Genomic DNA, 26405 nt, shown 5'->3' on the forward strand with positions numbered 1-26405 from the left:
GGCCGTCTTGAATTCCGATTGGTCCCAAAGTGGAATATGCACAACTAGGAACCAAGGGGAATCTACACATGAAATTTGAGAAAGATCCCTTCAGCACTGCCTCAGATATAGCGGTAACAAACTACAATGGTCAAAATCCAAGATGGGTACCCGTCGGCCATCTTGAATTCCGATCGGTCCAAAATGGAATATGCACAACTAGGGACCGAGGGGAACCAACACATGAAATTTGAGCAAGATCCCTTAAGTACTTTCTGAGAAATAGCGGTAACAAACTTCAATTGTCAAAATCCAAGATGGCTGCCTGTCGGCTATCTTGAATTCTGATCTATCCCAAAATATAATAAGCAAAACTAGGGACCAAGGGGAACCAACACATGGAATTTGAGAAATATCCCTCCAGTACATTCTGAGAAATAGCGGTAACAAACTTCAACTTTCAAAATTCAAGATGGCTACCTGTCAGCTATCTTGAATTCTGATCGGTCCCAAAATCAACCATGCACAACTAGGGACCATGGAGAACCTACACATGAAATTTGAGCAAGATCCCTTTGGTACTTTCTGAGAAACAGCAGTAACAAACTTTAATTGTCAAGATCCAAGATGGCTGCCTGTCGGCCATCTTGAATTTTGATCGGTCCCAAAATAGAATATGCACAACTAGGGACCAAGGGGAACCAACACATGAAATTTGAGAAAGATACCTTCAGTACTTTCTGAGAAATAGCGATAACATGAATTGTTTACGGACGGAAGGACGGACAGAGGGACCATGGACGCAGGGCGATTTGAACAGCCCACCATCTGATGATGGTGGGCTAAAAAGTAACATAATGGAAAACTGAAAATAAACTGTCACCTTATCTGCCAAAAATGTTTAAAAAGTAGTTATTTAACTTTGATGACAATTGTAAAGAAAAATTAATTAGATATTTGTAAAAATGATGAAGTTTAATAATATCATTTGTAGAAAAAAAGGGATAAAGAGGTTTTTTGCATTTAATTTTATAAACCCTGATGTAATCTATTACTAAGACAAGACAATGTTAAGGACATTTTTTTTGCAAATAATTAACTTTCAGTAACGATAACCAAGTCTAAGTTTTTTTCAGTATTTCCGATAAAACTTTGCAATCATTAAATAAAATATGACTGAATTAAACACTTCAAAGTCATGTTTTAGACTTCTAAGTTAAATTAATCGTTTACTAGACTCTGAAAAAAATCAGCAACTTTTAAAATGGCTATATTTGTCTTCAGGACAACATGTGTATCAAGAACACGTAAAAAAAGGTTCTCTAAAAGTAAATGAAAGCTGAAAAGCAATTACAAATTAGCTGTGCCAGCAGTAACATAACGGAAAGTTACAAGTTTGGTTAGATATTCATTTATCTTTCTCAAATTTGTACCAATACCAAGTTATAATCACAAGTTTGCAATAAATAACTGCTGAGTTGTAAAATATGTTGTTTGTTATTTGGGAAAATTCTGCTATTATTCTTATTTTTCTGTTTTGTTACCCATTCTGTTATGTTATGAAGCTATCCAGTCTAATCAAATAAAGAATTCACAAACAGGATCCTGGCTCTACACTGATGGCATGGTCTCCCAGATGACTGCAATTGCACTCCACAAACCATGCAGGCAGTGTGCCCACATGGCATAAAAAAGGCTGACTTGGGCCTTTCATAACAGATGCAGCATTTAGGACCTCCGTCTGGAATCCGTAAGCTTACCTACATGTACAAATAAAATATGAAAGTGATACTTAGCGTGAGTGACAGTATCTAATTCACAGAAAATTGTTTATTCTATTTATCTGTGAACAGTAATCTGATATTGTCCGGCAATGTCTGCCATATTAAAGAATGTTGGCATGAATTTAACTATATGGGGCCAGGATGTATTAAAAAAAATTAATGATAACAATTTAATAATTAATAATTAATAATTATCATGTCTTTGCAAAATGTACAACCTACATAAATGTCTAAATGCTTTAATGGCAAGACATGCATAAAGAATGAAACTGCCGCTACAGAGATCTTTCTTAGACCTATAAAACTATTTATAGATCTCAACAGAAATTTTCAATTAATGTACAGTTACAAATAGCATTAAATGAATCTATATTTCCAAATTAAAAACTTACTGTTGGAGTACCTGCATCCGTGAATGACGCAGCTAAAGGTACCGGTACATGCACAGATGATGGTGATCCCCCCGATGCTTGTGATGGGGTGCCCAATGTCTGAATAAAAACAAAAAATATCAAATACATGTACAACATATTGAATAGTCGGGTCCTCCTTTGATTAAACTTGGTAGCCCTCTATCACAGCTTTCTAATAGCCCAATATCAGCTCTCTAGACCTCTTGTGAATGAGACAAAGTTGATTGAATGAAAAGGTTGATGCTGGACAGAACGTCCAGACGGACGTGTGATGGATGATGGATGCCACACCACAGCGGGTGAGCTAAAACCTTCACTAACTCGAAGAACTCACGACCATGTCAAATGCTTGAGTTATATTCATGGTATTCGACGCATAAGAGGTTGGTCATTGACCTTCAGTAAACTGTTCACAAACAATCGTCAATGACATTGTAATACATTATTATTCAACAGTATAAATATTAATATACAGAATTTTCGAAGGTTTACCCATTGATAAAATCAATCATTCAAATTCGTAATGGTTTGTACATGAGGAAGGTCAAAATCTCAAAGGTCAAAACCTGATTCAGCAATTAAATAGTGGATTATTTTAATACTATAGACATAAAGGAAACATGACATGTTTCTGTTAGAGGAATGAGGGGTCAGGTCTCTGAGTCTTTTTGTTAATTAAAAACCACAAAAAAGTTAATACAAGTATTTGTTAAATGTTAAAACTACATAATAATCTCACTACTTTAATCAGGCAAGACAATATGCATAAAAGAATGAAACGGCTGCTACAGAGATCTTTCTTAGAAAAATATTTATAGAGATCTTAATAGAAATTTCCAATTAGAACACTGACATGTCAGAAAAGGCCCCGCAAAGTGTCCTACCTTAAAAGAAATTTGATTACAACCAAGAGTCTACTGACCTTGACCCTGGCCATGTCATATTGAACCTTTATGATAAATCCTGAACAACTTCTGTTAAGGGACTATAGCCTTAAACATCATTGTTATCAAAAGCTGTAAAACGTTGAAGTTCTCATGAGGATGTTAAAAAATTAATACTTTAAATTAAAAGTGACGGCAACCTTATTTCATCTGAATGTAAAAACCTACAAAAATAAACTTTGCGGGCACTCTAATTTATAAATTAACGTTCGTACCCTGATACAGTGCATGCGCATAAATTGCACATGAAATCAAAACAGCATTACAACTCGTAAGCAGAACGCTGCCATACCTTGTATGTACAGTTGTGTAACATCTCGTTCCCTTCAAGAAAACGAAGTTTATAGCCCGGTGATCTGTTACATTGTAAAACCCAATGTTGTTTGTACAAAATCCATTCATCTTTTCAAGTTAGAATCACATATGTCATAGAGGAATGAATATTTAATTCTCCACGCGTGTCTCTGTTTATATCGACAACCTATACACATACACATACACATGTATTTCCTGCGCTCTGACCCGTGACTGCACGTCGGCACCTGTTCAGTTTTCCTTAATTTGGCTTTCTCCGTGAAGTACATGTATTGTACACATTTCTAAACCCCCTGAACTTATATTTATAGAACATTTTTGCTGCACAGCCTCGTGTATCACTATATCTTTAATCCATTTCACTATTTGTAAGAAGGAATCGTCGTAGTCCTTTTTAATTCTTAACCATTTTGCATTATAATGCAAGGAAATATTTATCAGAAAAAATGCAACATTTTATTGACCTCTGAATGTGACATCAAACTTTTTGACCTTGATCTGAAATTACCATACTTATTTGTCCTTGACCTTTTAATTTGACCTTTGACCATGACTTTTGATATGGTCTGTTGACATCATGCTAAATTTTGAACATCATTGCTTAATAATATTATAGGAAAACATTGGCCTTTGACCTTGATCAATATGTAAAATTTGACTTTGACCCCTGATTTTGACCATTGGTCAGTTAACTCGTTGTTTATTTCTTAACAACTTTGCTTCATAATGTTATAATCAAATATTGAGCAGTTAAGACCGACTAACTTTTAATAGGTTTTATCATGTTAATGTCAAAATCCAATATGGCCGCTTTAATTATAGCAGCTATTTTGAATCTGATTTGCCTGAAATATTACACAGCTGATCTAGGATGCATGAGAAATTATTTCAAATTTGAGACAAATCCTTCATCTCCTTCAATCATTTTTGTGCAAAAGAAACAAAACGGACAGACAGACGGACAACATGATTACTATAGGGCACCCGCATCTCTCGATGCGGGGCTCTAATTACAAGTACACTTACAAAAAAAATGTTATAAATATCGAAAGTCCAGCATCAGAGAAAATTAAATTTGAATTAATGAAATGAAATATCATCCTGTTTACATATATCATAAATAAATATAAGGGTAAACAAGTATTTTGGTATATGTTCACTATATGTAAACTATATTTAAATTGTCTATACCGACAGTCATAATTTTCACTGGGGTTTGGAATTTGCGTTCTGAAGAAAATGCCTAAACCCCCGCAAAATAAAAGCACTTTACAGTAAATGAATCTATATTTCTGAATTAAAAACTTACTGTTGGAGTACTTGTATTCGTGAATGATGCAGCTAAAGGTACCGGTACATGCACAGATGATGGTGATCCCCCCAATGCTTGTGATGGGGTGCCAAATGTCTGAATAAAAACAAAAAGTATCAAATACAACATCTTGAAATGTGTAACATTCCAAAACTGTAAAGATTTTTTGTAGATACAATAACTTTCATGGATCTAAAAAATATCAGTTAGCAGCTTCTGGAATGCCGAACACCTCTGAAAAAATTATTTTGCTTACATTGGTTATCTTCGCACTTTGACAGTCAGTTTAACTTCCATGGTATACGCCAAAAATATACCATAATATTTTTTTCTCATTTTTCCAAAAATTGTAGTTGGTTTTATTGTCAGTGACCAAGAAAAAAATGCAAAAAAAAGGGTTTCGCCATATTGGATTGATTTCCTCTTGTCTGTTAAGAAAAAAAAGGTGTGAGAATAGTTCATCATATGTTAGGTATGTTGGATAGGGAAATTCTACCCGAGAGTGTAGAACTTTGTGTCGGAACCTCGGTAAGCCTCGATCAGTTGACCAAAATTCTAAACTTTTGGTCAGGCAGCTGGATGAATTACGATGAGTAGCTCACCATCATCAGAAGGCGGACTGAAAACATTGCAAAAAAGGCATATACATACCATTGAGCTCTGTATAGCTGCAGGAGATCCAGTTGCTATAGGGGCACCAACAGCCGCTGTCGTAGTACAAGTGGAAGAGGCAATGTACCCAAACCCCAAATCGGGCAAAGAAAAGTCTGAATCTGAACTAGACGTTTCAATCTCATATGTGAGAAGCTGGAACATATTTTCAAAACTAAAATGTAAACCATGCAATCTTTCTTCATGGCAATTATCAATTTTTCATAGCTTTAGGTAATATTTCATTTAATAACAGTAATCACTGTCAGACATCAATTTAAGCCATATAGGGTTGTGTGATGTATTATAGTTAATTATTACGTTTCACATTGTTAGTCAATGTTGTTTATAGTAACCAAGTTGCATATTTATGTAACCCAAAACGAAGTGGGGGACATATTGTGTTTGCTCCGTTTCTTATTATTATTATTACGAACAACTTGGTAACTATTTCCAACAGGACAGTTGCCATGGAAACAAAAAAATGGCCTATGATTGGTCGAAATTTAAATGTTGTCGGATTAAGATGAAAATTGGTACATTAGGGTAATAAGGGATTGCGAACAACGTAATAACCAGCTCGAAATAGTCGGTTGCCATGGATATAAAATATGGACCTCCGATTGGTCGAAATTTAAATATTGTCTAATTAAGATGAAAATTGGTACAAAGGGGTTTTGAGGGATAGCAAACAACGTGGTAAACCATTTTGAAAAGGTCAGTTGCCATGGAAACAAAACATTGACCTCTGATTGGTCGAAATTTAAATAGATGAAAATGGCTACGTAGGGGTTATGAGGGATACAGATCACAATGATACGACTACGGGGTATTTTGGGGGACATCTGTAATGGTTCCCATTACAATCAGTACTTGTCATATGTGCACTACATCACATACACAAATTCCAAGTTTATTTGCAGTAAAAATAATTCTCAGTTTCAGTACGATTAACCCTACCTTCGATGATTGTGACATAATATTTTTATATTATATCAAATGTCATAGGAAGGTTAGGTATTATCAACACACAAAATGTGTTTGATAAATGAACTTGAGACATGCATATTGATTCTACCAGAAAGATATAGAGGATATCTAACAGTGTCTTCATTAATACCAAATATATTTCACGACTGGGGCTATTTTTTTTTATATTTTTCACGAGTGCGCAGCACGAGTATAAAATATCAAAATAATTAGCCACACGAGTGAAATATATTTGGTATTACTGAATACACTGTTAGAGTTTCTGTTTATTACATTTTTTAATGAAAAATCTACTCTGTATGCTAACCAAACCTTCATCGAAGGTTTTGTAAACAAAAAGACCCAGTTGTGCCCCCTGCTCCTGTGCCGACTTGCATGTCGGGCTTTCTGATTGGTCAATTTTTTTTGCATTTTGTAATTTTTGATTTGATTGGTCAAACCAGCAAAAGTGATATTTTTCACTAGTGAAGAATATCACTTTTATGAAATGAATATTTTTGATATTTCACTGGTAAAAATGTAATAAGTCGGTTTATTCAACCTATATACTATACCTTGGGTTTGGTCAATAAATAAATCCGGGCCTTCTGGGAGTGTAGTGAGTCCACAAACGACCCCAGTGTAAAGCCACTAACGGCAATTGTTTCACCTTTAGCATTTCCCAGCTTCTGCTCCATTTTTGCTATCTTCCCTGTGAAATTTTTTCCACTGGGGAAAAATGTGTTTTTAAGATTTTCCATGACATCTTCATACGCCAATGTTCGTACTAATTTCAATGGCCTCGGCCCTATCTGTAAGTGGTTCTTGCTACTTTTCATGATAGTGTATGAACTTCTGGAATAACTGTAATGTTGCCACCCAGCCACAACCGTAATGGGTCCTTGGTTCTTCTTTTGTCCCTGCCAAAATAGTATTTTTAATACATGTACTAGCTAAGAAATATTTTTAGTTTTAAAAGAAAACCACACATTGACTTCACTTGTTTTAACAAATACAGAAATAAATTTGTGTGTGCACATATTTGTAATTGTTACCAGAGTTTAAACAAATATGAAAAGTTTAGAAAATGTTTATGAAACCAATGTCCCCACTTTCCTTTACTTTGGCCATAGTATCTGGTTACAATTTGCATTTCATCAGACAGGACACAATGCAACGGGATGTGACAGGTAACATTATTTGCCACCAAAATAAACAAGAGCCCAAGAGAGCCTGTATCGCTCACCTGGATATTTCTGCAGATAATATGCCAAGGGTTTTGATCTGCCACAATAGTACTGCATTAAAGTATGGCATTTTATATCAGTTAAGCCCAATTAACCACTTTTGGTTCCGCCCTATAACGATGTTACAAACCAAATATGAGTGACATATCCATTGCTAAGTTACACAGAAGTTGTTTATGTCATTATAGCCACATTGACCACTGAGGTCCTGCCCCTCTGTCTCAGCTAGCTAGTCCACCATTTGTATAATTTTGATTCCCCACCCCATAGGGATGTTACCAGCCAAATTTGTTTAATTCTGATCAGCGATCATGAAGAAGTCGATTGTTGACGGATGCCAGACACCATGGTATCGCATCATGCAGATCTTTGGAAAACTATGCACATAATATTATTTGATCTATGACCTTGGATAATGATCACACTAGCTGTTCCAATCACAAGGATTGTACTTTTTCTGTGGAATAAATAGGTATGCAAAAGTTTCAGATATCTTAAAAAAATGTTCTCATCAGGTAGAATGTTGAACATTGAATGCAGACGATATTTAAATTTGAATAGAGTGCAATGTTTCTATACATCAAACATTTTCAAGTCTTAAACAGCTTAATTGAAAGAGAATTTAATGCAGTGAAAACCTCTCATTTCTGATGTCACTTTCAAAAAATACTAAAATGACTATATAACTGTAAAATATATGACATAAAATAACAACATTTTCCATACTTGCCAACTTTTTCTATGAAATCTTATCTCATAAAGCATTTACTTAATGCCCTAATTCTAGCACATGATTTTAGCTTAAAAAAATAACTCTATAAACGTACTTATGAAATGATCCCATCCAAGTTTAGGAAAGAATGTTACATTTGCTCCGTATACAAATAAATAACATCTTCAACCAATTATTTGCATACTGTATCGTTGCATTTCCCAGCATATGTGAAAATGTTTATACTTACACAGTGATCGATATTCAGTTGAACCCACATTAAGGATTTAGACTCTGTTTGGAGGAGTGACCGCTTGCTATTGAACTATTTTGTACAAACAACAGGGTTTTTCCAAGAGAAGCTAAACCAAATCTTCCTAATAAACCATATTTAAAAATCCTTGTGTGTTACTCAGTAGAAAAGGTTCTAATTAAGTAAGTCAACCTACAGCAATATGTGCTACATGCACAATTAAAACACTCAACTTTTGGTTTTTGTGGTTAATTTATATGGATCATGTTTCTAATTTCACAAACAGGGTCTAAATCCTTAGTATGATCTCGGATATAATGAAATACCGCTTAATTTGAACTAGAAATTAATCCAAGTTCAAATGCCTTCATCTTCTTTGTTGATGTTTATCAATTAATTTGAAATCAGTTAATTCAATGGGAACAATTAACGATTGAAAAGTAATTTGAACTTATACAGGCTGTGGATAAGAATGACAAATCTAAAAGTTAAATTGCAAGGAATTTTGAAATTAATTAACCCAAGTACTCTAACCGAGGTTTTGAAAAAAATATTAAGACAAATGATTATTGTAGATACTGGTGCGTCATGAATCGAGAATATTCCAGAAGTTCCGGACTTGGATATTCAGTTGTGGAACCTGGAATCCTTCATATATGTAACAAACACATGTTGATCACTTTTTTAAGACAAAAGTAACTCTGATTTTTTTTGTATATTTGCTGCATACAAGTATATTGCTAAATCAATTGAATATAAAATTATCTAATTAAATCTTAAAACTTTGATTAAAACGAGAATGAGATGTTGCATATTATATTTCAGCATATATATGCTGAAATCAATTTCTTCTGTATTATGTTCGTTAGTGATGAACCGATTGTGATAATCGATTGCGTTCCCTCATAATCGATGATCGGGTTACACAGTTCACTATGATATAGCATGCAAATCATACATATATGTATGGTAAATATGGCAGGGCTCGCAGACACCTCCCCAGGAAATAAGTCTATTGTATGGAAATATTTTTGAATTTCTCAAGATTAACTAATATAGACTTCTAAACGCCCGGGTAGTCTTCTCTGTCCCTATTTCAGTTTTGTTGTTATTTGAACATTTTCAGCACGTAGATTTATCACTGTACGTAGTTTCCATTTCCCTTCCAAATAATACTCTACAAGCTTATATTGACAATATGCAATATTCAGAATTACATGTACACATCTGGTAATTATAGGAATATATTTCAACAGGCCTAAATACATGTATATTTATTATAGTTATCATTTTCAAAAAATTACTCTCTCAAATCAACATTGATTCTTGTCAGTATATATATATATATATATATAGTTTCATGTTTTCTGTTTTGTTATGCAAATCAGAAAGGATTTATATCCATTCCATTTTAGATATTAGTAATGCATAGCTTAAATGAAAGTTATGATAATCAAATCAGCAATTTCAGTGTTATAAAATCATAAACTTTGGTAAAGAAAAATTGAGAGTAATTTTGTAAACATCAATGAGTTTGTAACTTCAACATATACTTTTGTCATATGTTCATGAATCTCATCAATTGATTACTTTCGACAACATCAAGATAGCCCTAACCAACTCCATGAAAAAAAAAAGATTAGGTTACCTGCAACTGGTTGCCAAACATCATCATCTACAAGTAGGATGAGTTTTGTGTTTGCCGGAAGCGTTTTGAAATAGGATGTGTCAATTTCTGTGCCATCTTCTTCCAGCACAAAAGTAATCCTAGCAGTTGAATCCAGTACAAACTTCTCTTTGCCTAAGAAACAAGTTTATATTGTTATGGTTAAAATTATTACCATCAGAACATAACTTACACCAGCATAAAAACATAACTAATACCAGCATAAAAGTAATAGCATTTATTAATGCTGTTACTTTTATGCTGGTATTAGTTATGTTCTGATGGAATTTATTCTTTAATATATACTTGATGAGCCCTAGCATATAGAGAACAAGACACCTAGAGGTCCTGTATCACTCACCTCATCCTCGGCACCAGGTGAAAATCGCACTATCGCTTATTTAAGCGATAGTGCGATTTTCACCTGGGACCGAGGATGCACTCACCTATAGTATTGCCAGCAGCAGAGCAACTACAATTTAGCTTATAATGTATTTTAATTATAAATTCCAAGCACAAAAATTAAGTTATAGGCATTGTTAATTTCCACTAGGGAAAAAGTAAATGTCAATAATGCGAAAGTGATCCCTTTTTGACATTCCCATTAAGTCCCCTGCCACCAAGGGATTCTACCACGGACTTAAGTCCGTAATTCTACCAGTACCACTAAAATTGAAACAATTATCCATTGCTTAGTTTCCAAGAAGTCGTTCATATCAACATTTTCGTCCATTAAACAATCAGTGTTGCCAACCTATATATATATATATCTGGTGATAACCAGGGTTATGGGGTAATGAAGCATAGCAAGAACCCATTGAATATTTCTATATTATTTAATTTAATCTACCAAACACTGAAAATTTGCATTTTTAATCAAAACATACAAAAAAAAATATTATGAAAAAAAATTACGAAAAACAAATAAAATAAATATAACTAATTGCATGAACAGAATTGTACAAAGCCTTGTTTTTTTTCTACATACAATTAAATATTTTAATATTTTTGAAGTTTCAATTTTATGAATCGTTCAAAAATACCTTGTATTTTCTCATTTTATTTTTCATCAGTTTAATAAATTAAACCACAATACAAAAATCAAAATTATTTGAGTTAATAAAATTTTGACCCCTTATATACAGAAAAAATCCGGATTTTTTCAGACCGCCTTCCGTTTCTATTTTTATCATTAGTTACCCAAAATGGTGGCCATTACGATACATATACTGGCTGTGGGCATATGCATATGCCGACATATGTCTTTCCATGTGAGTACTAAGTAAATCCTCCAGCCATCATCTTAGTGTTTGTTTTTGAAGTAATGTTCCATAATTCTGCTCTCAAATATGATTAATTAACCGTGTCTTTGCCAGCCTGGTATGGGAATGGATGCCTTAACTGACATCGTGATGCATGACCGACTGTCTTTACGATTTCGTTGTCACCGTCGTTGTAAGCTGAAGCTTGTTAGACTGAATCTGTACTTAGATAATCGTCCTATATATAGTTTCTAGTGTGCGCATGAAGATTTGGTGTGGTGTCACTGTGCACGTAAAAACATATTTAGTTAAAGTTCTCAGTTAGTTAAAATCCATACATGTTTTATGCACTCTTCGTGTGGGGTGACGTGTTTTTGACACTGAATAGGGAGATTCCCTTAAGGCTAGATTCTGTTGAGGAGAACAAACAGCAGAGGTTAACTTTCGATGTTTATTTCACGGTGGTCAAGCTTCAAGTGATATACAATTTGATACAATTTCACATATAATTTAATATTAGACCTGCCAAATGTTGAGAATAAAATGTTTACATCTGTTCGAAAGATTGTACAGAGTTTGAACTATAATTTAAACTTTTAATTATTTCAATATACAATTATTCAGTTATAATCACAACTACCAAAACATGTACATAAAATCTAAATAACCATTTAGTATAGATACACATACATTTGTACTTCAGATTACAAATAATACAATATCTGATATTCTTGCAACCACAGAATATAAACACAAAACAAAGTGATTAAAAATAAAATAAAATCTAGTTCCAAAACATTTACTTTAGAATATACTATTTAATATTCCTACTACCCAATCCCTTAAAATAACTGATTACTAATAGATTCAGTAATATATATATTTTACACTAGTAACTAGACTGTGACCCGACTTGTTTGACAGCTAGCACGTGTTACTGTTTACAGTTATAATCACTTCCGGTTTATGACAGGGAGTGATGAGAGGGGCGTGGCCTATTTCCGCCTAACCTTATGAACACCTGAATTATTCTAGTTAGATAAATCAAAGTTATGCGGAACTGCAAATTAATAAAACAAGAATGGAACAACACTAAACTATTCACACAAGAAAAATATACAATCATATACTGAAGTTAATACTTCCTCACAATACAGTCTGTCTGCTATACTAGTCCTAAATACCAAACAATGTCTGACAATTTACGCGCGTCTGACAAAACTCGATAATTTACAATAACTAAACGCATATCCGATCTATAGCGTTCTTCTACAATATTTGAGTAACTGAATTACTTACAATTCATGATCTAGTCTCGATTGAGCTTGAATCATCGTTATCTTATCAGAATTGAGGTAACTTGACAGGAGAAGTTGAGTGTGTATTTTAGACAACTTTACAGGAAACACAAGGGAGATAACTCGTATTTAAATATTTAACTTTGTCTGATAATTCACAATATAATAATTCCCTTTTAATTTACCAATAATATCTGAAGGTTATGAACAATGACTTTTAATGTAACACTTTGGAAGAATAATATTAACCAATTAATTATTAGGCATTTTATCACTAAAATTATATACTGTACTCAAAATGTAACATATTCCTATAGATTAAGGTTTACAATTAATTTACAATTGAAAATCTATTTACAACAGTTCAATTTCTCAAAAATACTCAAATAGAAATACAAAGAAAATGTCATAAACCTTGCAAATAAAGTTTCAATAAAGGCTTGTAATAATTAATGAATATACATGGACATTGCATACTGAATAAAGAACTTTAAACATTTTAGAACTTTTTAAAGTGACTTAATGAAATTGTCTTACCTGTTGAGGAGAACAAACAGCAGAGGTTAACTTTCGATGTTTATTTCACGGTGGTCAAGCTTCAAGTGACTTGACCCACGCTAACCTCGCTGTCCGTCGCTCCCAGGGGTCGAAACGCGCATGCTTAGCGTACCTAACACCTTAAAATACAAGTTTGCAATTAGGGGTGGTGAGCCCCGGGGTTGTCAACACCTTAACCCCTATTGTGTCTCACTGTGGCCTAATTGACTGCCTAATGGATGTTTTGTTACCAAACATCTGCTACAGATTTGTTTGTAACCAAATTTGTTCGTAACCGAATTAACATCTAAAAATAGGTATACATCAATTGAGGTCATTGTTAGGGAATTAAGAATCTTATCTTTTTATTTACATTGTACCTATCTGGAATGCTATTCAAGTGTCTACATGTATAAGAATATTTCTGTGAAATATTGAAAATGAAAAACATTGATATTTACAAAATAAATTCTCAATTATGTAGTTTTACATAATTGTACCCTTTTCAAACTCAGTGCCATTTCTGGCATAACAACTCTCCCTTAGCCACAAAAGCTTTGGTCCCTCAAAGCTAAACAAAATATGTGTTTTAGTTGAATATAGGACAGGAGGTTGGTACTAGTTATAAAAATGAATAAACATATAAACACAGGTACAAAGTGAAAATAATAAAAGTAAAAAAAAACAACATGACAAAGTGATATACATATCAAACAGGCATACCCTGTATGCAAAGTTTTCTATGTGTACAATAAAGTATGTTTGAGTACCACATTCAGATCAGTTGTATATAGGCAGCAAATTGAACTGTCCTAAGTATTTAAATTAGGGTAAAGATCATTTGAATATTTAAAAGTGCTGGCAGGTGTGTTTGAGTGATCAGAGCCTCCAACTACATCTGGTGTAAGAGGTTGATAAATGCCTTGATGAGAAATTAGAATATGAACACAAAATGGCTGCTGCAGTAATTTTTTGACTGCAAAATATTGCCAAAGATGAATATTCAAACTATTTTGAACTGAAATGCTTTGTTTAGTTAATTGATTGGTAATATTGAAACCTGGCCAGTCTACTCTAAGTTTACATGATGGAAAAGGATCCAGACTGATATCAGAGATATCATGGGGGTGTTTTATATCCCAATAGGATGGACACAAAGGCAGGTGCATAATAGGAATTAATTGACAGTCTGAACTGTTGGTAATTTCTAAAAACAAAATAGTACCTTTCTTCTTTCTTTTGCAAATAAGAACCAAAATAGCAAGGACAAGGACTAGTATAATAACATTTAGGAACACTGATGCATGAATCCATGTAAATTGTTGAAAAATTTCTACAGAAATAGGAAACTCTGACTCGGTAAGTGCTGTGGTTGGATTTGCATAATCAAATGTTGGTGGTGTCATGGATTTAACTTGACTAACTTGTTGTAACACTAATAGTGAAGTAGATAAGTTCCTAAGTTTAAAAAGTATAAATACAACTGCGATCAATGACAATGACGCAATGCTAATTGCAACTAATGTAAGAATAGTGCGTTTATCTATCCATGACTGATCGATATCTATTTGTCCATCTAATAAAGGCTCTGCTAAAGTTTCAAAAATCATCTGGTCTTTCTTAGTGGCCTCTGCCATCTTTCTCAGACTTAAATGAGATTTTTCATCTGCAGCTAGAAATTTTGAAAATGAATGGTTGTATAATTTAAAGTTTGGTATATTGATAGGAGTAGGTGAACTAAATGTGCTGTCAGCTGAGATAGCAGTTATTTGTGATGCATTGAAAAATTCTTGTAGTAAAGCTAGATTGACTGGATATAATGGAGTTATCTGCTCTTTTGTGTTGTTGATACAATGGATTAATCTAGGAGCATAATACCAAACTTGAGAAGACAAGGTACACATACAAGGGATTGTATGGATACAAAATGAGCACCCTGGTATGATGTACTGGTTAGTTGGACAGTTCACAGAAACCTTTGGTGTATTGTACACAAGAACAGAAGATGGTGATATTTCCAGTACAGTTGGTTTTAGTAAAGATTTGCGAAAGCGGAAGTTACAGTGTTTGTGAATCTGAGTTTTGTCATCTACAAACAAAGCCCAAATGCATGAGGACACTGTAGCAGGTGTTAATGGTATATTAAAGTCACACAGGTATGATTCACTACGGTCACAAGTCATAAGCTGACGACTAGTCAGAGAAGTGTAAAACTGCTTATGATATGTAACAGCAAAGTAATCGGGTAAATCCATCAACTGTGTGGCATGCTGGGTAGTGTTATTAACAGGTACAGGGAGAGAGTGAATGCGATACAGGGTTAGAGAGTTTGCACGAGATGCAATAGGAAATCTTACAGTAAGATAAAGAGTAGAGTCATTTCTAGTATAGAAGAATTCAGCTTTCTTATACATCTCAGCAGGACTTGACATAATCAGATGAAATCCAGAATACTTCTTTGATAATATATCCTGTATTTCCCTCATTGTTTCATCAATGACCTGTTTTGGTAACAGAAATGGTGTTAATTTACCTTCGAGCAAAGACTGGATGGAAGATTGAAAGGAAAGAAAGGTGATTTCAAGTTGGTTAGCTTTCTGAACTTGCTCAGCTAGCATTCCAGAAATGTTTGTAAGTGTGATTTCTAAGTGTTCAAATGAAAACCTAAATGTGTGTAATAGGTTGTTGATTGTGTGAAAATTTTGCTCAATACCTGACTTAAGATTAGAAATTCTTTCATCTACTACATTCATGTAAGATGACAGATGTGAACCATGTTGTTCAACTGCTCTAGTTACTTTCTGTGTTCTCCTAATTAGTGCATTAACATGTCTGGCTAATACATTGACATCATCCATGGTAGCTGTACCAAACAGACCTCTAGACAATTGTCCTATAAATGGTAAAATTGATCTTTGAGACCTATTATCTCTAAACATCTTAGACTGTGGAATCAAGTTAAGTATGTTTGATACTATTTCCTGAACCTGAACTAAGGTTCTGTGTTTCAGTGCATTTACTTGTAAAACAACACTATTCAAAACATGACATGATACATGGCTATGTTTACATCTTGGCATCTGTACCGACATAACTGGTTTTGGAATGTCCACGGCAAATGTATGAAGCCAATATTCTCTTGAGAGATGCATGGGACTTTCCTTTTGGAATACTACTCCATAGTTCAATCTAGACAATGTGTTGTCTTTAGTGTCTGGAATCTGGGGTTGTCCAATTACAAGGGTCATCATCAGCGCGAGAACCACATATCCTTGTATGAGACTAGTGATTAGATTTGTCCAAATGTTCCCTACAACGAATAAGAAAAAAAAAATTTGTGGTCAGTCAGGTTTTAGTGTTGATCAGACACTTTAGCACTATAGAACTACAGTATAAACTGTAAGGGTAACTGAACCACTAGAATTTCAAAACTAAGAATTTTGAAAATTTGAAAATAGAAGTCTAAATATTTATGAAATATTGTCAGCTGACTGGACATTTCTTTTCACAGTATCAATACAATAATGTTCGCCTTAAAATGACATTTGTTCACTGAAAGGTGCACCCAGGTAATTTTCTCTTGTTAACCTTACTTGCGTTTAAAGTAAGTTACTGGACGTTTCCTTCGTTTCCCTTGTGGGGTATATTTACAATTGAACTCTTCAAGGAGATCTTGACTAAAATCTGTCTCTGGTTGCCAAGTGCGTTTGCTATATCCTTCCCATTGAACTAGATAATGCGGTATCCCACCTATCAGTTTCTTTCTGAGAATTTTCTTTATAGGATATGTTTGTCTATCATTTGTAGATAGGTCACTGGAGGTATCATCATTAAGATGACCTTGAGAGTGTAAAATTTGCCTCCTTTGCTTATCAGCAACATTTTTGTTTTGTCCATTTTGTTTGATGTGTTGAGAGCTCTGATGCGGGTTGATTCCTATTCTTGGAGACTGTGTATATTGTGGATTCTGTGAAGAATCTTTGTTTTGTTGATTTGCCTTACCATGTTTGTGTGGTTGACTCTGGTGATAAACTGGTCCACCATGTGATTGGTTTTGAGGACGAACTGGGTGACCTTGTGTTTGGTTTTGTGGACGGTTTGAGTGACCTTGTGTGTGATTTTGTGGACGAGTTGAGTGACCTTGTGTCTGATTTTGTGGACGAGTTGGGTGACCTTGTGTCTGATTTTGTGGACGAGTTGGGTGACCTTGTGTTTGATTTTGTGGACGAGTTGGGTGACCTTGTGTTTGATTTTGTTGTTTTTGTTGTGGTTGTCTTTGTAGTATATTTGGTTGTATTTGTTGATTTGGTTGTAACCGTTGGTTTGGTTGATTTGGTTGTAACTGTGGGTTTGGTTGATTTGGTTGTAACTGTGGGTTTGGTTGATTTGGTTGTAACTGTGGGTTAGGTGGATCTGGCTGAAGCCTGCGAAAGTCGGGATTGTTGTATGGTTTCAGTTGGCTAGCATTGTATGTTGCCCGCATTTGTTTGTGATCTGAGCATTGTCTAAGTTTGTAAGTATTGTTTGGTAGTACTTCACAGATGTAAAACGGTCCGGTTTGCTTGTCGTGCAATTTGGGGCTTAGACCCTTTGGTGTGTGATGTACTTTTAAAAGCACCTTATCACGAAGTTTAAACCCTGGTTCCTTTGCTTTTACATCATGTCTCTGTTTACTCTTTGCTTGTGCAGTTTTGATGTTTTCGGTAGCTATGTTATGTGCTACCTTCAGACGACTGATCAAATCCTCAATGTGCTGTTTCGCATCACGGGACATATTGTCTTTAGGCATGAGTGCAACATCAAAAGGCATGCGCATTTCCTTACCAAACAACATATAGAAAGGAGAATATTCTGTGGACTGAGTAGATGGTGACATCCTGAATGCCATCATAATACCTGGCAACAATGATACCCAATTTTGCTGCTCTTTGTCACAGTAAGCCCTAAGTGCTTGTGCAAGTGTACTGTTAACGCGTTCACATGTTGCATTTGTTTGTGGGTGATAGGAGCTTGTGTGATGGTGAGTGATTGAAAATAGTTCACAAAGAGCATTGACTAATTTGGACATAAAATTTTGACCTCTGTCCGACAACAGAATCTTTGGGGCACCATATCTAGTAAAGATTTGTTTATACAAGCCTCGAGCAACTTCTGTGGCTTCTTGTGTTTTGAGAGCGATAGCTTCTGTCCATTTGGAAAAACTATCTACAACTAAGAGGATGTATTTATAACCTTCCTTAGTTTCTGTTAGGGGACCTAAAATATCCATGTGCCAACGCTCTAATGTGTCACCTGGTACTGGTAGCGGAGTCAATGGTGGTGGTCGTGCTTGTCTATTGACCTTTATCCTGTGACACCTATCACATGCAGTAATATAATCCTCTACATCTTGATGCATCCCTGGCCAGTAGAATCTTTGTTTCAGTGCCTCATATACACGTTTGGTACCCAGGTGAGCTCCACCTGCACGATTGTCATGATATGACAACAACGCATCATGTCTGAGTGTTTTTGGTAGGACAAGTTGTTGTATGTATTTATCATTGTTTGGTAAACGATGAGCTCGTCTTTGGTGCCAGTGATACAATGTATTGTTAAGGATGCTGTATTGTTGTGCATTTATTGCTATTTGTCTAGCCTGTTTATTGTCCTCTGGGAGTGTCTGTTGTTTGCTCTCTAAGTAAACATATGTGTCATGTAATTCTGGGCAATCTTTCTGTTGCTGACCCATATCTGTCATATTATCTATCTGTGTATCTATGTCTGTATCACCTTGTTCAATGGCCTGAATGGATATATCAACATTATCCTCATAAAACAGCTCCACTTGAGTGATTTCTCTATCTACAGACATTGGATTGACATTAGTCACTATGACGTTTTCACTAATTTCATCATTCTCTGTTTCATTGGGAATGTTGTCATCAAACAAATTTGGAAGGCAGTTTTCTTGAAACTCTAAGCCTTGATCTGTTTCACAAAGAAATATAGTAGGAGGTTCCACTCCTTCGTCATGGTTTTCTTCTGTGACTAGCTTGAGAGGGTAAGGGCGTCGACTAAGGGCGTCAGCAGATGTGTTTTTCTTACCTTTGATATGTTTTACCACAAAGTCGAACTGCTGGATGTCTGTTACCCAGCGCTGGAGCCGAGCTCCCAACTGTTTCTTCTCTTTTAACCATACCAGAGCTTTGTGGTCAGTATAAACCGTAAAAGGTTTGTGGGACAAATAAGTATTGTAGGCTTCAATACCTTTAAGGATAGCATAACATTCCTTGTCATATGTTGTCCATCTGCGCTGTGAACCCTGTAATGAGCGTCCACCGTACGCTATAACATGCTCCCTGTTTTCCTCATCTAACTGACTAAGAATGTAGCCAATTGACCCATCACTTGCGTCACAAGTGAGAATAAAATCTTTGTTTATGTCAGGGTAAGCGAGAATTGGAGCTGACAAAAGATGCTCCTTCAAAGAGTCAAATGTCTCTTGACACTTATCTGACCAAATGAATGGTTTGTCTTTATGAAGCAGGTCTCTAAGTGGGGAAGATATCTCTGAGTAAGATCTTATAAATCTACGATAGTAGTTACACATACCCAGAAAACTACGAATATCATGCTGTGTTTTAGGAACTGGAAAGGTACTAACAGCTGAAGTTTTCTCAGGATCTACAGATACTCCATCTTTTGATATGATATGACCTAGGTACTTTACCTTTTTGACAGCGAAAAAGCACTTGGAAGGTTTGAGAGTGAGTCTAGCATCTCTCAATTTGTGAAATACCTGTGATAGGTGATTGAGATGAGACTGAAATGATGTACTGAAGACAAGTATATCGTCTACATAGCAAAGTACACATTTCCAATTGAGTTCTCTCAAGACCTGTGTCATAACCATTTGGAAAGAGATGGGTGCATTTGTGAGACCAAATGGCATTTTCTCCCATTCCCAAACACCAGATTGAGTTATGAAAGCTGCTTAATGTTTAGTATTGGGGTCAAGTGGTATCTGCCAAAAACCCAGAGGCAGAATCTAGTGGAGAAAAATATTTTGCTTTTGAATTACCCCAATAGTGTCCAATATAGTTTCAAAAACGCGGAAGATTGAAAGGAAAGAAAGGTGATTTCAAGTTGGTTAGCTTTCTGAACTTGCTCAGCTAGCATTCCAGAAATGTTTGTAAGTGTGATTTCTAAGTGTTCAAATGAAAACCTAAATGTGTGTAATAGGTTGTTGATTGTGTGAAAATTTTGCTCAATACCTGACTTAAGATTAGAAATTCTTTCATCTACTACATTCATGTAAGATGACAGATGTGAACCATGTTGTTCAACTGCTCTAGTTACTTTCTGTGTTCTCCTAATTAGTGCATTAACATGTCTGGCTAATACATTGACATCATCCATGGTAGCTGTACCAAACAGACCTCTAGACAATTGTCCTATAAATGGTAAAATTGATCTTTGAGACCTATTATCTCTAAACATCTTAGACTGTGGAATCAAGTTAAGTATGTTTGATACTATTTCCTGAACCTGAACTAAGGTTCTGTGTTTCAGTGCATTTACTTGTAAAACAACACTATTCAAAACATGACATGATACATGGCTATGTTTACATCTTGGCATCTGTACCGACATAACTGGTTTTGGAATGTCCACGGCAAATGTATGAAGCCAATATTCTCTTGAGAGATGCATGGGACTTTCCTTTTGGAATACTACTCCGTAGTTCAATCTAGACAATGTGTTGTCTTTAGTGTCTGGAATCTGGGGTTGTCCAATTACAAGGGTCATCATCAGCGCGAGAACCACATATCCTTGTATGAGACTAGTGATTAGATTTGTCCAAATGTTCCCTACAACGAATAAGAAAAAAAAATTTGTGGTCAGTCAGGTTTTAGTGTTGATCAGACACTTTAGCACTATAGAACTACAGTATAAACTGTAAGGGTAACTGAACCACTAGAATTTTAGAACTAAGAATTTTGAAAATTTGAAAAATAGAAGTCTAGATATTTATGAAATATTGTCAGCTGACTGGACATTTCTTTTCACAGTATCAATACAATAATGTTCGCCTTAAAATGACATTTGTTCACTGAAAGGTGCACCCAGGTAACTTTTTTTTTCTCTTGTTAACCTTACTTGCGTTTAAAGTAAGTTACTGGACGTTTCCTTCGTTTCCCTTGTGGGGTATATTTACAATTGAACTCTTCAAGGAGATCTTGACTAAAATCTGTCTCTGGTTGCCAAGTGCGTTTGCTATATCCTTCCCATTGAACTAGATAATGCGGTATCCCACCTATCAGTTTCTTTCTGAGAATTTTCTTTATAGGATATGTTTGTCTATCATTTGTAGATAGGTCACTGGAGGTATCATCATTAAGATGACCTTGAGAGTGTAAAATTTGCCTCCTTTGCTTATCAGCAACATTTTTGTTTTGTCCATTTTGTTTGATGTGTTGAGAGCTCTGATGCGGGTTGATTCCTATTCTTGGAGACTGTGTATATTGTGGATTCTGTGAAGAATCTTTGTTTTGTTGATTTGCCTTACCATGTTTGTGTGGTTGACTCTGTTGATAAACTGGTCCACCATGTGATTGGTTTTGAGGACTAATTGGGTGACCTTGTGTTTGATTTTGTGGACGGTTTGAGTGACCTTGTGTTTGATTTTGTGGACGAGTTGAGTGACCTTGTGTCTGATTTTGTGGACGAGTTGGGTGACCTTGTGTTTGATTTTGTGGACGAGTTGGGTGACCTTGTGTTTGATTTTGTGGACGAGTTGGGTGACCTTGTGTTTGATTTTGTTGTTTTGGTTGTGGTTGTCTTTGTAGTATATTTGGTTGTATTTGTTGATTTGGTTGTAACCGTTGGTTTGGTTGATTTGGTTGTAACTGTGGGTTTGGTTGATTTGGTTGTAACTGTGGGTTTGGTTGATTTGGTTGTAACTGTGGGTTTGGTGGATCTGGCTGAAGCCTGCGAAAGTCGGGATTGTTGTATGGTTTCAGTTGGCTAGCATTGTATGTTGCCCGCATTTGTTTGTGATCTGAGCATTGTCTAAGTTTGTAAGTATTGTTTGGTAGTACTTCACAGATGTAAAACGGTCCGGTTTGCTTGTCGTGCAATTTGGGGCTTAGACCCTTTGGTGTGTGATGTACTTTTAAAAGCACCTTATCACGAAGTTTAAACCCTGGTTCCTTTGCTTTTACATCATGTCTCTGTTTACTCTTTGCTTGTGCAGTTTTGATGTTTTCGGTAGCTATGTTATGTGCTACCTTCAGACGACTGATCAAATCCTCAATGTGCTGTTTCGCATCACGGGACATATTGTCTTTAGGCATGAGTGCAACATCAAAAGGCATGCGCATTTCCTTACCAAACAACATATAGAAAGGAGAATATTCTGTGGACTGAGTAGATGGTGACATCCTGAATGCCATCATAATACCTGGCAACAATGATACCCAATTTTGCTGCTCTTTGTCACAGTAAGCCCTAAGTGCTTGTGCAAGTGTACTGTTAACACGTTCACATGTTGCATTTGTTTGTGGGTGATAGGAGCTTGTGTGATGGTGAGTGATTGAAAATAGTTCACAAAGAGCATTGACTAATTTGGACATAAAATTTTGACCTCTGTCCGACAACAGAATCTTTGGGGCACCATATCTAGTAAAGATTTGTTCATACAAGCCTCGAGCAACTTCTGTGGCTTCTTGTGTTTTGAGAGCGATAGCTTCTGTCCATTTGGAAAAACTATCTACAACTAAGAGAATGTATTTATAACCTTCTTTAGTTTCTGTTAGGGGACCTAAAATATCCATGTGCCAACGCTCTAATGTGTCACCTGGTACTGGTAGCGGAGTCAATGGTGGTGGTCGTGCTTGTCTATTGACCTTTATCCTCTGACACCTATCACATGCAGTAATATAATCCTCTACATCTTGATGCATCCCTGGCCAGTAGAATCTTTGTTTCAGTGCCTCATATACACGTTTGGTACCCAGGTGAGCTCCACCTGCACGATTGTCATGATATGACAACAACGCATCATGTCTGAGTGTTTTTGGTAGGACAAGTTGTTGTATGTATTTATCATTGTTTGGTAAACGATGAGCTCGTCTTTGGTGCCAGTGATACAATGTATTGTTAAGGATGCTGTATTGTTGTGCATTTATTGCTATTTGTCTAGCCTTTTTATTGTCCTCTGGGAGTGTCTGTTGTTTGCTCTCTAAGTAAACATATGTGTCATGTAATTCTGGGCAATCTTTCTGTTGCTGACCCATATCTGTCATATTATCTATCTGTGTATCTATGTCTGTATCACCTTGTTCAATGGCCTGAATGGATATATCAACATTATCCTCATAAAACAGCTCCACTTGAGTGATTTCTCTATCTACAGACATTGGATTGACATTAGTCACTATGACGTTTTCACTAATTTCATCATTCTCTGTTTCATTGGGAATGTTGTCATCAAACAAATTTGGAAGGCAGTTTTCTTGAAACTCTAAGCCTTGATCTGTTTCACAAAGAAATATAGTAGGAGGTTCCACTCCTTCGTCATGGTTTTCTTCTGTGACTAGCTTGAGAGGGTAAGGGCGTCGACTAAGGGCGTCAGCAGATGTGTTTTTCTTACCTTTGATATGTTTTACCACAAAGTCGAACTGCTGGATGTCTGTTACCCAGCGCTGGAGCCGAGCTCCCAACTGTTTCTTCTCTTTTAACCATACCAGAGCTTTGTGGTCAGTATAAACCGTAAAAGGTTTGTGGGACAAATAAGTATTGTAGGCTTCAATACCTTTAAGGATAGCATAACATTCCTTGTCATATGTTGTCCATCTGCGCTGTGAACCCTGTAATGAGCGTCCACCGTACGCTATAACATGCTCCCTGTTTTCCTCATCTAACTGACTAAGAATGTAGCCAATTGACCCATCACTTGCGTCACAAGTGAGAATAAAATCTTTGTTTATGTCAGGGTAAGCGAGAATTGGAGCTGACAAAAGATGCTCCTTCAAAGAGTCAAATGTCTCTTGACACTTATCTGACCAAATGAATGGTTTGTCTTTATGAAGCAGGTCTCTAAGTGGGGAAGATATCTCTGAGTAAGATCTTATAAATCTACGATAGTAGTTACACATACCCAGAAAACTACGAATATCATGCTGTGTTTTAGGAACTGGAAAGGTACTAACAGCTGAAGTTTTCTCAGGATCTACAGATACTCCATCTTTTGATATGATATGACCTAGGTACTTTACCTTTTTGACAGCGAAAAAGCACTTGGAAGGTTTGAGAGTGAGTCTAGCATCTCTCAATTTGTGAAATACCTGTGCTAGGTGATTGAGATGAGACTGAAATGATGTACTGAAGACAAGTATATCGTCTACATAGCAAAGTACACATTTCCAATTGAGTTCTCTCAAGACCTGTGTCATAACCATTTGGAAAGAGATGGGTGCATTTGTGAGACCAAATGGCATTTTCTCCCATTCCCAAACACCAGATTGAGTTATGAAAGCTGCTTTATGTTTAGTATTGGGGTCAAGTGGTATTTGCCAAAACCCAGAGGCAAGATCTAGTGTAGAAAAATATTTTGCTTTTGATTCCCCAATAGTGTCCAATATAGTTTCAAAACGCGGAAGGGGAAATGACATAGGTTTTGTAACTTTGTTTAATTTTCTATAATCTACAGCAAATCTGAACTCGCCATTGCGTTTTTTAACCAGTACAACTGGACTATGCCATTCTGAATTTGATGGTGTTATGATGCCATGTTCCAACATTTCGTCTACCTGTCTGTTAATTTCCTTTAAAATGTGGGGAGATTGTCTGTAGAAAGGCATTCGGACTGGACTAGCATTGTCAACTGTCTCGATGCGATGATAGTATTTATCCGTAGTGCCTAACTCTTGTAGATTGTTAGCAAATACATCCCTATTCTTTTGTAAAAATGATGTGAGGAGTTGTTTTTGAGTGTCTGTAAGATCTGAGTCTGTAAAATCAAAAGATATGTCCTGATAACTTGGTTTGTTGTTTTTGGCCTTTTGTTGTTGTGTTGTTGTTTGAATAGCACTGATATTTGGTGTTTCATCTGTGAGGATATCTACTGATGAGTGTTCGATGTCTGTAACTACTGCTAGGAGTCTGTTATTAGGGATGTGTACATCTTTGTTTGTGGGGTTAAGTACCCTAAGTGTAGCTGTACCCTTATCAACTCTAACTATGCACCTAGCTGTAGCTATATCTTTGTTGTGGTTGATTCCACACGGTTCTAAGAGCACTATGTCATCATGCTTCCTCCTAGATATTTTCACAGGTATATCCATTTGGTGATTTGCCTTGATGACAACTGCACCCTTAGAGCGTGCAAATCCTTGGTTTACCTGTAGCATACCTACCGTGACTGTGTCATCATGAAGGTGTAAGTGGTTAGTAGACAGGTTAATTGAAGCATGGTTATCTTTCATGAAATCATAGCCAAGTATTAAAGAGTAAGAAAAGTTTTCAACAACATGAACAGTATAATCTATGACAGCACCTTTGAATGAGATTGGAATCCTAACAGTACCTAGCACCTTAAGTGTACTTTGAGTAACTCCTTTAACAAAATGTGGTTTTCTCGTGTTTAGCACTTTCCTTGTCAGCCCTATTTTATTCAAAAAATCTTCAGACATACATGAAATATCAGCACCAGTGTCAATCAAGGCGTGAGTTTTTACACCTTTTACTGAAACCCTAGTCCTATTTTTGTCCATAGGTGATGCCAAATTCACCTCTGAAATTTGTATTGCTTTTGTTTTGCCTTTGTGCCCATTCAAGGCATGGGGTCCTTGAACAGGCCCACACCTTCAACTCCTATAGTTCTGATTCCTTTTGGGAGCCCTACATACCCTAGCAAAGTGATTATATTTGTCACAGTTATTACACTGCTTATTTAGTGCCTTACATACTGATCTTGAACTGCAGTACTCACCACAACCACACTGTCGCCGAGGCTGCTGTTGCTGGAACTGTGGCTGGAACTGTGGCTGCTGCTGTTGCTGGAAGTGTTGCTGCTGCT

At 35.8% G+C, this 26405-nt stretch overlaps 2 protein-coding genes across 2 annotated transcripts in view; one reads left to right on the top strand and one right to left on the bottom strand.

Annotated features, from left to right (window-relative positions):
* LOC117340990 (ATP-binding cassette sub-family G member 4-like) overlaps nucleotides 1–26405 on the top strand; it is a 145558-nt gene that overhangs the window by 36063 nt on the left and 83090 nt on the right. The gene's annotated exons all lie outside the window — the stretch shown is intronic.
* On the bottom strand, nucleotides 663–7286 carry LOC117340992. The gene is made up of 5 exons (XM_033902789.1): nucleotides 6943–7286; nucleotides 5399–5554; nucleotides 4745–4843; nucleotides 2156–2254; nucleotides 663–1739 (listed from the first exon to the last, which is right to left on the bottom strand). Exons 1-5 carry the CDS (start codon nucleotides 7204–7206, stop codon nucleotides 1554–1556), a joined length of 804 nt encoding a protein of 267 aa, XP_033758680.1. The 5' UTR covers nucleotides 7207–7286; the 3' UTR covers nucleotides 663–1553.

This window comes from Pecten maximus, chromosome 13 (genome assembly GCF_902652985.1).
Source record: "Pecten maximus chromosome 13, xPecMax1.1, whole genome shotgun sequence".
Taxonomy (NCBI): Eukaryota; Metazoa; Mollusca; class Bivalvia; order Pectinida; family Pectinidae; genus Pecten; species Pecten maximus.

Excerpts from the sequence above, each read along its gene's own strand:
- LOC117340992 (XM_033902789.1), bottom strand. The coding sequence starts at position 7,206 with ATGAAAAGTAGCAAGAACCACTTACAGATAGGGCCGAGGCCATTGAAA. Across the intron at positions 5,555-6,942 it reads ATTTATTGACCAAACCCAAG|CTTCTCACATATGAGATTGA; the intron begins GTATAGTATATA and ends AATATGTTCCAG. Across the intron at positions 1,740-2,155 it reads CGGATGCAGGTACTCCAACA|GTAAGCTTACGGATTCCAGA; the intron begins GTAAGTTTTTAA and ends TTGTACATGTAG.